This window comes from Protopterus annectens, chromosome 4.part0 (assembly GCF_019279795.1).
Source record: "Protopterus annectens isolate FY-2018-M chromosome 4.part0, PAN1.0, whole genome shotgun sequence".
In the NCBI taxonomy this organism is placed as follows: Eukaryota; Metazoa; Chordata; order Ceratodontiformes; family Protopteridae; genus Protopterus; species Protopterus annectens.
The window spans coordinates 119,567,797-119,580,031 of record NC_056733.1 but is presented as its reverse complement, the minus strand read 5'-3'; the positions used below and the strand labels follow the sequence as shown (position 1 = coordinate 119,580,031).

Here is a 12,235-nt window from a genome sequence, read left to right as displayed (position 1 = left end):
TATATATATATATATATATATATATATATAGTGTAGCCAATCAGTCAATATATTTTTAGGAAGGAAGCACATTCTCACTCACATACACATATGCAAAGAACATGCAAACGTACAGTGATCAGAGGTTAGGATTGAACTCCAGACCTCAGAACAACACTAAGACACTGCTGTAACAGCAAAAGTTGTTTTATATCTATAGTATATTACCTGTGCAATCTTGAGCTATATCCATTTTAATGGTTGGGATTTTAATTTGCATTATTCAAAAGGCATGAAAGGAGCTAGACTGAGTGTGTCACATGGTCCTTATCTGATACCATAGTCTGGTATTTCATGTTTAGAGCAGGCTAAGTACCAGAGCATGATGTCCAGCGTGTCCTTCTGATGTATGTCTTAGCAGAAAGAGAATACAGGTGTGCACCTAATAAGAGTATATATGGGGGATTTACTCTGTACATTACTTTTGTCTTTAATGTATAATTGTTCAGTTTGTAAACATTGTTTGCAAAATGAACATAATGAAACATAATTCAAATGTAAACTAATCATAATGATTTGAGAAAATCGTGTTAACAACAGTGCAGGGCTGCGGCATCTAATTTAAAACAATGATGAAATAGGCTCAAAAGAGACCCAGAATCAAGAAAAGCTGAGGGGTGTAAATAGGACAGCCAAAACTCTGTTTTCTCCATTAAAGCATGCATGATACTTCAGTCAACAGGGAAAAGAGTCAGGGAAAGTACAGCAGTAGACCATACCTCTCAACCTCTTAGAGCAAGAAATCTGGACAAAGACACAAATAATGGTGGGGACAAAGGCCCAATAATAGGGACACCTTTTAAATATTGCTCTTACAAACTTAGGAAGTTGATAGAATAACCAGTTTTGTAATAGCATGAATTTTTTTGAAGGATATGAAGTCTGAAAATCAAATGTGCGCCATTTTTTTCTGACTTCAGTCCTCAATGATTTGCCAGAAAACTACAATTTTATGAAAAACAGACCAAAAATATGAGTCAAAAATCTGGACAGTCTTCAAAAATCTGAACAGTTGAGAGGTATGCAGTAGACTGATATGACATCTAAATGGAGTGACCCTGACAAAAACACAGAAATATCTAAACAAAGACATCTGCAAATCTTTCTTCATCAAGTCACTCTAGAAGATATCCTAATTAAGATGACACAGATTTTTAAATGCTGTTTTTATGATACAGGAAAGAACACTTTTCATGTAGGTGTACCAGATGTATGCAGCTCATTTTGCGAGTGATCTTTCTTCCTTCTAACACCAATCTCATGTGGCCTAACAGTACTCTTTTTGCTGGTCGTTTAAATCTGCTGAATTAAATAATTGCATTATTTTACAAACACAAATTGTTCTCAGCCTCATACTTCACAGTTTTCTTACCCTGTAATTAAACTGTAGGAAAATATGAATATGAAATTTATCTTCAGTGATGTCTTGGAAACTGAGTTCAAAACTTCAAATGGATAATTTGTTTCTACTGAAAGTAGACTAAGAAAGCTCTCACAAGGGCATAGAATTTCAGTATCCATAAAATGGGCCTCAAGGCATTTATGGTATCTACCATGAAGACTGGAATCATTTTCTTACTAGTATGCAGACGTAGCTGTTACTGGACAAGAACTGTATGTTAATGTGGGAATGATTACAGGTTTTCATCATACGAAGATGCTGTTTCCTGTCAAAATGTTTTTAGGTGGAAAGACAACTATAGTTTCTTGAAAACCAATATAACAAATGCAAACAAAGCTGATGAGGTGAATGTCTGCCAGTTTAATTGCTGACAAAAATCATCCTGTAATCCCGAATTTGAGTCCCTCACCCTTCATTTCCTTGTTGTATGTGTCAGAACAAGTCACTTAGCCAGACAGTATTTCTGGGTTGCCCTTGAAAAGAGGCACTTTTGTCCAATAGGTCTTCCAGCTTAAATTATGTTTCAAATGGAGCTTGCGGCAAAATGTATACTTTATATGGCTAAAATGTGTCATAGTTCGGGTTAGTTCCTGCAGTGACATGGCAAATGGAAAACAAGATAGCTTCATGCAACATAGATCAGTTAGAAGAGTCTGATGCAGTCCTGCAGTGGTATTAATAATACTGATTGTCAGGTGAACTAGTAAACATGGAGTTTTTAAGTTCAAACTCTCTTTTCAAGTCATATGCAACATGGGGGTGCTGAAGCCTTGACAGGCAATGATAATTTTGAGCCTGAGTGAAAGAAAGGTACTAACTGTGTACATGGACACTATCCTTTGGTGAATTTGCTGCATTTGGATTGGTTTTGGCCTGATTTTCAGTTGGCCATACAGAAACTTTGTACAATGTGCTCATGTCTGAGATGAAAGAAACTCAGTAGATGTATGTGTGGACTTCATGAAGATGTTTGACACATGCTACATATAACAAAGAAGATGAAATTTGAGTAATGAGACTACAGTGGTATGATCACAGGTGGACAATGAGCTGGCTGACATGTAGAGAATTGAAGGTAGTGAGTGAAGTGAGATGTCTGATGAGAAATCAGTAACCAGTGCTGGAAAACAGGGACTGACAGTGGACTGAGTCTTGTTCAGCATAACTGCGTCCATTACAAGGATTATTAATGGCACTAAGGTTTTGCATTAGTCAAGGATGTTGTCAGTGACATGCTAAAGTCAATACTCAGACCTGATAAACCTATCATGGCAGCCAGACTGATAGCAGCTCGAAATTAAATAAGTAAAGGAGTTATGCACTTGGTGGGGCTGATCTGCGAATGAAACATACACCAGTGGGACTAGCTCTTAAAAAGACTGAGAAGGAAAAGGTCTGGGACTGGGAGTGATCATCACATCTAAACTCAATAATGCATCATGTTGTGAGGAAGCTCGGGTGAACCCAAACAGAATACTGACTTGCTTGTGTTTGGGGTTACACTCAGTGTAAACACATGTCATTGTTACACTGATCAGAGCATTAGATTCAAAGTATGTATGCAGCTCTGAAGCAACTCAGGCAGGTGGTATGTTTAGAGGAGTGAACCTAAAATGATTAATTGATAAAGCACTGCAGTACAAAGAAGGACATATGGCCCAGGGCATAGCATTAAAAAATGAAAGAAGAAAGATGGGGTCATGCTTTGGAGTCACCATATCATCAAGGAAATAGGAAAAGTGGGGTTATAAAGGAAGCACAGCAGAAAAAAAACAGAGAGCATAGGTGAAAGGAATAAAAACAAAGTTTTATTTCTGTCTTAAGGAAGTGTTTTTCACCCAGTGGACACTAAGGTGCTGCAATGAAGTGAAAAAATGTAGGGAACTGTAGGTAGATTGAAATGATTTGGGGGTTAGAAATTAGTTAAATGAGTAGGTGGAAAGATGTTAGCTGAAGTAATCAAAAGACTGAGTGATCTCAGTCTCCCATCTGTTCCTCTGCAAAGCAAAAACAAAGACAAATTTAAAAATATGGTGGAACCCAAATGTAAACAGGTCTACAATAAAAACAAAAACTCATTGCATGCCAAAAGAAACCTAACTATCAAGATGTCAAAATGCTTTTGCTAAACCTAACAAGGATCTTTGGTCCCTCATCAACTCAACCAAAGTTAGATAGGAGGTAAAAATAGCCACCCAGGCAAAAGACAACCAGAAAGTCTTCTTTAACTATGTCAAAATCCTCAGAAAGAATTTCTGTACTGCACAGAGCTAATAGTTAATGATATCACACACTCAGACCCTGAGGACACAGCCAGTCTACTAGCAGATAAATTTATCTATAACCCCCTTCACATTCCCAGATCACATTCCCACACAAACAACATCTGCACCCCCACAAATCTTCCAAGAACAAGTCCTGAAAATGCTTTACAAGACTAAGACAATACTTTGATGGGACCAGATAACAGGCTTTCTATTTATCAGCCTGAAACAGGAACTGTCAAACCCCCTGCAGAGACTATTCAATATCAGCCTCCAAACAGGAGGATAGCAACAGTCATCCCCCTGAACAAAGGTAGGGTATCAACAGACTGGTTAATTATAGACCTATATATAAGTCTGATCGGTCTCATCTGTAAGGCTATGGAGAGGATCATTATGGAACTAATAAACCCTTGACCCAAGCCAGTTTGGTTTTGTTAAGGGCAGATCCTGCCTGGTTAATCTGGTTAACTTCTTCAAAAAGGTTACTGAAGCAATGGATGAGGGAAAATCAGTACACGCTACATATCCAGACCCGGCAAAGGCATCCAACACCATCCCACTCTCAGGTATTGTTGATAGACATCCCAGCTTAATGTTAATCCCTACATAACTTGTTGGATAGTAAAATTGGTCATAAATAGAACCCAGGAAGTTTGGGTAGGCATTTCTACCTCCTCCAAAAGACCTGTCACTAGTGGTGTTCCCCAGGGTTCCATCCTTGGGCCACTACTGTTTAGTGTTTACTTCTTTGCGGTCAAAGCTAATGTAAAGGATTTGTAGCTGACCAAGTTTGCAGGTGACTATAAACCAGGTATGGATGAGGACAGATGGAAGATAGGAAGGGAGAGGAGCTGCTGCCATTAATTCAGAGTCCACACCGGTCTCCAAAGATATTTTGCGGTTCCATTTTAGGGAGAGACAAAATCAAAATGCAAGTCATTTTTTGGTGGTGGGAGCTGATAAAGTGCAAGGTGTAGATGAGCTTCCTATCATGGTGCTGAATGCATCTGCAGTTGTGCTTATCAGCAGAAATGCAAACCTGTCCTGGGTACAAAGACTGGCTCCTTGTGACTGGAATCTTGGTGTGGCACTTTCTTTGGTACAAAAGTGGACACAGGACAAAACAGTTAGTTATACGCCTCTTATTCTTATTTCGACCTAACACCTAACACCATGGATTTGCAAGGCACAGTTTTAGCCAGTTCTCCTTAATCTTCTTATATGGCTGGTTAACAGCTGAAATGGGCAAAAATAAACTTGTGGATGTGTCTCCAGACTTCAAAAGGTGTTTGACACGGTATCTAATAAGAGACTGGTAGGAACATTAAAGCAGGGGTCCCAAACACAGAGGTACACAGCAAACTGGTTGACTGACAGGAAATCAGAAGCAAAAACTGGAGAACACTGGCAAACCATGGATAGCCATAGGCTTCCTTTTTTAGGATTGGGTCTCCTGTTTAACATATTTCTGTTAGATTTTACACTGAAGTTGACATACTCAACAATAACTATTGTTTATGTGAAATGACAGGCAGTCGACAGTAACACATGTAGGGAGAGCAGATAGTGAACAGATGGAATTAAATGCAAAAATGCAGGTTATGCATTTTGGTGGAGAATCTATGTCAAACATACATGACTGGTAGTGTAATCATATGGAAGGTAAAGGATGGACAAGATCTGTGTTTATAATTACCCCGAGGATATATCATGCAGTGTTCTATGAAAGGGCAGTGATGAAAGCCAACAGTTTACTCAAATGGGTAGGTATGGCTTTGCATTCCAGTGATGTAGAAATTATCTTCCTCTTCTGCAGGGCATTGATGAATCCATATTGGAATGTGGTGTTCACTGCTGGTTGCCACACAAAGTGAAATTAGATGGATGGATTGTATAAAGTAGAGATATCAAAATGGAAAGGCAGAGGGATATAAAGAAACACAGAAAGCTGCTGGCATCTATACACAGAGGTAGGACATAAAGGCAACTGTTATTTGAGCGTTACGTTATTGCCATGAGACAAGTGGACAAGACATCACTGAATGGGAAATACACAGTGGAGGGAGGAGTCATATGTGGCATTTGGAAGGGAGAGGGAGTTGAGGTTCACTCAAGAAAATTGTTTCACATAAAAAGTGGTAATGCCACAAGACAGTATTAATCAAATTTAAAGGTGGATGAAAGGGAACATGGAAGAAAGGATGGGACACATGTTGCCAAGGGAAAGTTGTATAAGGGGAAAGTTGTATAAGGGCTTGCTGCAGCACTCCAGCAGACTGTTTTTGATGGCAACTTCATAAGAGTATCTTGTTAATAAATGACTGTAGAGAACAGTATCCATGTTTTACTTCCTGTCATTGGGTATGAACAGCATTAGGTCGAAGGCTCACTTGTCTTCTTTTAGCTCCTGAAAATACACTGAAATGATATAGGTTGATAAAATACCATAAGTGATGGGTAGAAAAGCAAAATGTAGTGCTATTATGCAATGTTTTCAGCCAGTATAATTTTTTTTACCAATATTAATGTGTGCACCAGTTGTTTGTGTTTTTCAGTTAAGCAGCTGTGACTATTAACATTCTCTAAATACTGATTGTGTAGCAGTAAGTACTTATATTCTCATAATAAGACTGAAGACTGCCAGGGGAGGCCAACATTATTCAGTATACAGATGCCACCTGATTTTTGTCTCCTTTCAGGATGAGAGCACCATTCAGGCAGTTCCTGCTGGCTCAGAGAATTTTATGAGTCAGTGTTGCGCCCATGTCTAAGGCTGCTGTTCAGCCCTCAAACTACCATAGAACTACCAGCTTGGCAAATGGTTTGTTTTTCTCTCCATTTGTCACAACCTTCTTGACAGCTGCAAAACTCCTGCAGACTGCTGTGTCAGCGCTGGCCACTGGCATGATCGAGTGCTCATGGTAATGAAGAACTCTTGAAAAATATTGAAAGCTGGAACTGATTATCTTTGGAAACTGCAAAACATCTTCAGAAACCATTTTAGAGCTCGAATTAATGGCAGAAATTTCCTGAACTGCTCCTTCCTCAAGTTGTTTTGCCTGTCACTGCTGACTGTTCTGGGAGACTGAGTTTTGCATGTCTAATACCTTTATTAGTACAGGAATCCCACTTCTTGTGAGCATCAGAGCTTGCTTATTACTACAGTGATGTGCTGCTAACATCTGTGCTGCTGTTACCATTACAGGCTATTTTTTTGGTTCTAAATTAAGCATATATAGTACATAAAGTTAGAATGAGTACCTGTAATGCAGCTTAGAACATGCAGCAGGCCCGTTCATTATTAAACCCATTACATAGTGCTTTTAGTCATTTGTTAACTGGGTAGTGTGAGTAGGCAGTGTGCTTTCAGGGCGTAGCCTGGCCTTTTGAATTTTATACCGTGGTCTAGGCTGGGATCTGCTGGTCTCTGCTAGGCTTTGCTCATGTCATAGCTTTCTGGTCTGCCACTCTGCTTGCCGACTTGTCTGTGCACTGAGTAGGACAGCATCACCCCCGCCAAAGGTGTGTGTGTGTGTGTGTGTGTGTGTGTGTGTGTGTGTGTGTGTGTGTATATATATATATATATATATATATATATATATATATATATATATATATATACATACATGCATACATATATATGTCACAGAAGAAAGACTACAAAGTGTAAAACACAGAGGGAGATACTTTAATTACTTACAAGGAAAAGTAAGTTGCTATAAGGGTTTAATATTGACAGTCAAATTATAATTTGAGTTTATTTCTTTCTGTACTGTCCTTTTGCAAATTCTGTTATAACACAGGGAATGAATAACATAAATCTGAAATTGTGGGCTCCATGATAGGTGTAGGGTGATATATAAATATACATTTTCTCCTCACCATCTTGTAAGTATGTGCATTTCACTGTTGTAACTCCCATCTAATGTTCTTACTGCAGACTGACATGCGTGAACAATCATGTTACATTTACAAGTAATTTTCACCCCTCCTGTATAATCAGAGGCTGCTAAACAGTACTTATACAATAACTCATGCAGTATGTTGTACTATACTATATTATACGTTACTATACTATACTATTACATAAAGTTAAGCACTTATTTAATGTAGTTATTTGAAAGAAAAGACTGGATGGGTGTGTTTTTTTTTAATTTATGCCTCACTGATTTTGTCTCATTTGCACTGGGGCATTTAGGTACTAGAAGGAGGAGCTAAATAAGCTGCCTAAAATACTGTCAGCAACATGTGAGTTACATCGGTAACACAAATTCCTGTACTTAGAATTTATGGCAGAAGTACATAGTTTTACTTTCTTTCTTTCACCACAGTTATCTTTTCCCAGTCATCAGCCAAACTTTTCTGATTTTTTTTTTGTTTTTAACATTTCACTCTTTTTTTCTGGCTTTGCAACTCCCAGAGTGCATCTTTCTAAGTCTTACATTCTCTCTCTCTGTCTCTCTCTCTCTCCAGTGATCACTGCTCAGATTGGGCAACTGCCTCCAGCTTCGTGGCAGGGAGGCACCATGTTAGTCAGCATAAGGCAGCACAGTGGATTAATAAGATCTGTGCCTCACAGCTCCAGGGTAGAGGGTTCAATCTTGACCTTTAGCCCCTGTCAGTATGGGATTTGCATAATCGTTCTGTATCTGCCTAGGGTTCCACATATACTCTTGTTTGTGTGTAATTGGCCACAGTAAATTGCCCACGTATATTACATTTACCCTGCTGTTGTACCCCAGTTGTGGTTGAAAAGGATCTCTGGACCAGTACACCTACTTGGCTAAAAAGTGATAACTAAAATAAAACATAATAAGGTGAGAATATGGTTCTTGGGTGTAGTGGCACTGGCTCCCATTCTGGGTCGACAGAGGTGCAGTTTCCTTTGTACAAGTGAAATAAACAGTGGTTGTGTTTGTATATGTGTGTGTGTGTGTGTGTGTGTGTGTGTGTGTGTGTGTGTGTGTGTGTGTGTGTGTGTGTGTGTGTGTGTGTGTCAGACTTCTAAAGCATTCAGCATGCTGTATGCAGACCTTTTGTCTCTGTTGCACCATCAGTAGCCCCTTCCAAATGAATGAAGATCACTCTTTCGTGGCTAGTCGTTCCACACATCATACAGCATTTCAGTAATCCTGACATCATTTCCAAAGCAGGTCTCCAGCCTCAGAAATGAAACTGTTGTACTTACAAAAGTAACCATGAATGGTATATTTGTGTCCCTGGTTTCACTTAATTCCCCCCACCATTGTTGTGGATCCTGTGTGCCTTACCTTTAACTGATAGATTCAGTCCAGACTGCTACTTTGTACAGTGTTTTGATGGGGGGGGGGGGGGGGCTGATAAACCAGTAGAAGAACCAATAGCTACCATTCTGTTGTGCCACTAATTTCCATGGGTTTCTGCTGTATCTACTCAAGTAAAGCTGCTGCTGCTGTACATGTAACTATACACAGCTTGTCTTCTCCAGCATCTCTTCCCTCTCTCTGATGGTTGTATAGCTAGCTTCCTGTCTCAGGAGTAGCAAACATCTTATCTGAACAGCTATTTGGAAATCCTGCAGCTATTTGGTCATAGTAATCTAAACTTATTTGAGCACCCCCCCCCCACCCAGTGACTAGAATGTCCACTGCTCCTTTGATTAAAAAATGCCTACAGACTACATCTGCAAAAAGCAAGCTTTAAACTGTTACTCTGACTCATATGTGAACTAGATCTAACTCCTGGCTTAGGAGTCAGGAGAAATGTGAAGGCATTTGTAAACACTCCTTTGGGAATCTGTGACAGCTGTTTTAAAGTCATAATATAGCCTCATTTTTTACATGTTAAATAAAACTTAGCAATTTGATCTGAAGTTCATAGGTTGGTATTTCATATTATCAATGGGATAGGTACCACAGGAACACAAACTGTTACTTAACCTACTTTTAAATGTGAGAGAAATCGATGCACAGAGAAAATAGGCATTTTTTGGAAATGCTACGTAACAAAGAGCCATCATGTGTGTGAGAATTTCAAACCAGAGGAACCTGTGCAGGTGGGAAAGTCACATACCTCACTATACATCCAAGTATCTGTTGCAAACATACAGAAGAGCTTCAATCCAATGTAGCGTGTCTGAATAATATTTTTATACAGTACAGTTTTTGAATTTCACTTGCGAATCAATCACTACTTTCTACTCAACAGTGAATAACAATGGCTACAGTGTGAAAGTATTAGCAGATTTACTTTCTTTAGGTACTCTGGGGAAATGTTCTTCCCTTCCTTTTTGGGATTCTAGGTCGAAAGCAGATTGCATAGGGAGTGGCAGATATTTCAGCAGGAATGCTAACCATTTCATGAGCAATAAAATGAAAAAATGCATCAAGTACAGAAGGTGGGCCGAGTTCCCAGCTGCTCTTCTGTTGCTTATTAAATCCGACTACAAAGTGAACCAAATCAAACAGATGGACTTCATTGCCATTTTAAAATGTCTCAGGACTTTTGCAAATAATCAGACAGGAGATTTTTGCATAAAATGGTATGTGTTTGTGTATATTGGGAGAGAGAGAGAGATTTTCTTGAAGGAACCCATCAGATATGATGACAGACAGCTAAGGGTGCAGTTAAGCCAAGATGGTTGTAATGCAGGAAATAGCCCAGATATTGTTATGCTTGCTTACACACTGCATCAGAACCACTGAAGGAAAGAAAATACTCCTAAAGACTGCTGATTCTATACAGGCTTACCAAAGAGCCATTCAGGCCAGCTGATGTTTACATGAAAGCAAGAAAAATAAGAACATGCAAAATGCCCTTTTTAGGATTGAGAATCCAGGTTGCTTACCTACATCTGCGTTGCAGAAAGCTTGCTGTGGGTGGACAGGGGAGCAGCTGCAAGCGTCAGTGATTTGCTCTACTCTCCAGAGCATCAGGGTGACCAGCACGGCAGTTACAGTGCGCAGGTGTCCACTCATTCTCAACCCTTCACAGTGCCCAGCAGCACACAAGCTCAAGAAGAATGGTCAAATGTAATAAGGCAAGTGAAAATGGTCAGCGTAGAATCAAACAAAACTGGGAGCAACTCTCTGGCAAATGAAGTCCTCTGGACCCACTGAGACTGCAGTAACTTCTCCCCTTTCAGACCCCTGCAGGTTGTTTATGTTGCTGTGAAGAAGCAAGAAGTGGATATTTTTCTACAGAGTTAAGTGGTGAGCAATCCAAAATGAAGAAAAAAGTCTGGAAATGCAGCAATGCCTGTCTGCTGTCTCTGTCTTTCTGTATCTTCTGACGGCTGTCTGCTTGCCTTCTATGGGTGTGTTTTTCTGTCTCAGTTAAGCTTCCCATTTCATTACTGCATACACAGTCTTCCTGTCCCTCCTCCTGTGGCAAACGGCCAGTGGGGAGACCATCACAGCCAGCCTCTTCTTCTTATAAGCTGCTGCTGTTGCTGTGATTTTAATTTTGATTTTGTAAGACATGCTTCCTTTCTACCTCCTCCGCCTTCTTCAAGACAATATACCTAAAGTGAGCACTTGTGTTCCCTCCTTCATGTCAAACTGCCTCATTAAAGCTTCATCTGAGAAAAATGAGACAGACTCCCCTCTCCACCTCTCAGCACCAAAGCCATTTACCAGGGCTGATATAAAATGTCTCATTGTAATGGTCCTGCATACAGCAAAATTAATCCATTAATGGTATTATTTAAGTGTCTTTTGTAACCTCATCAAAAAGGAAACCATTTAAACAAGTCAAACACTCTTTGTACTGAACTCTGCAATAATTATATAAGATTTTGGGGAAGGTAATGCCATTCAGAAAAAATGGTTACCTTCTGTTTCTTTGCAGTTATTTAAGCAGTCTAATGTCCCTGTCTCTGATGTGCATGCTACTTGCTGTCTGTTCCTTCTGTGGTTACATAACCACTGCCATGTACGGCTAATAATTTCCCAACAGCTGCTGAACATTTGAATTTATTTAGATTTTAATGCCTCTGAAATAGCATGAGGTCTAAACTGTCTGCAGATATAACCTAACAAAGCACATCAGTTGCTCTGCACATTGAAATTCATCAGGTATAGCCTGCTTATAACTTTGGTTTCATAAATTGACATAGGTTTGTGATTTAGTTGTACATAATATAGTAGCAAAGACAAGAAGTGCATCAGCACTCCCCACCAACATACAGGACATGCATTATCTTTGGAAATATTGTCCCTAAATTTCCTCTCAGATGAGAATTGTGCATACCGTACCCTACTTTTGCACAGGGTACTAGCATGTTTGGAGTTAATTTATAGACTAAATGAGAACAGCATATTAATGTGTCTTGCAATGTTTGATTCAGTATCACTTCAGCTTGTTTATCATCACCTCTTTCAAGGCTGTTTCAGAAACTGTGATCTAATGAATTTTTATGATGAATTTACTGCTAATTTCCCATGTTCCAATAAGATAACTGCATTTTTATTTTTTTGTTAATTTTCTGACTGAAAAGAGTCATAGATAGTGAATGATCTGTTCCTGCACACTCAGGGTCACTGCCTCT

General features: G+C 39.3%; 1 protein-coding gene across 1 annotated transcript in view; it reads right to left on the bottom strand.

Moving 5' to 3' along the window:
• TIMP2 (TIMP metallopeptidase inhibitor 2) overlaps positions 1 to 11,256 on the bottom strand; it is a 535,925-nt gene extending 524,669 nt beyond the window's left edge. Inside the window, exon 1 of the mRNA XM_044068139.1 lies at positions 10,535 to 11,256. Coding sequence (XP_043924074.1) covers positions 10,535 to 10,664 — 130 coding nt within the window. The 5' untranslated portion in view covers positions 10,665 to 11,256. The remainder of the gene's footprint in view (positions 1 to 10,534) is intronic.
• Between the last annotated feature and the right edge of the window lie 979 nt (positions 11,257 to 12,235).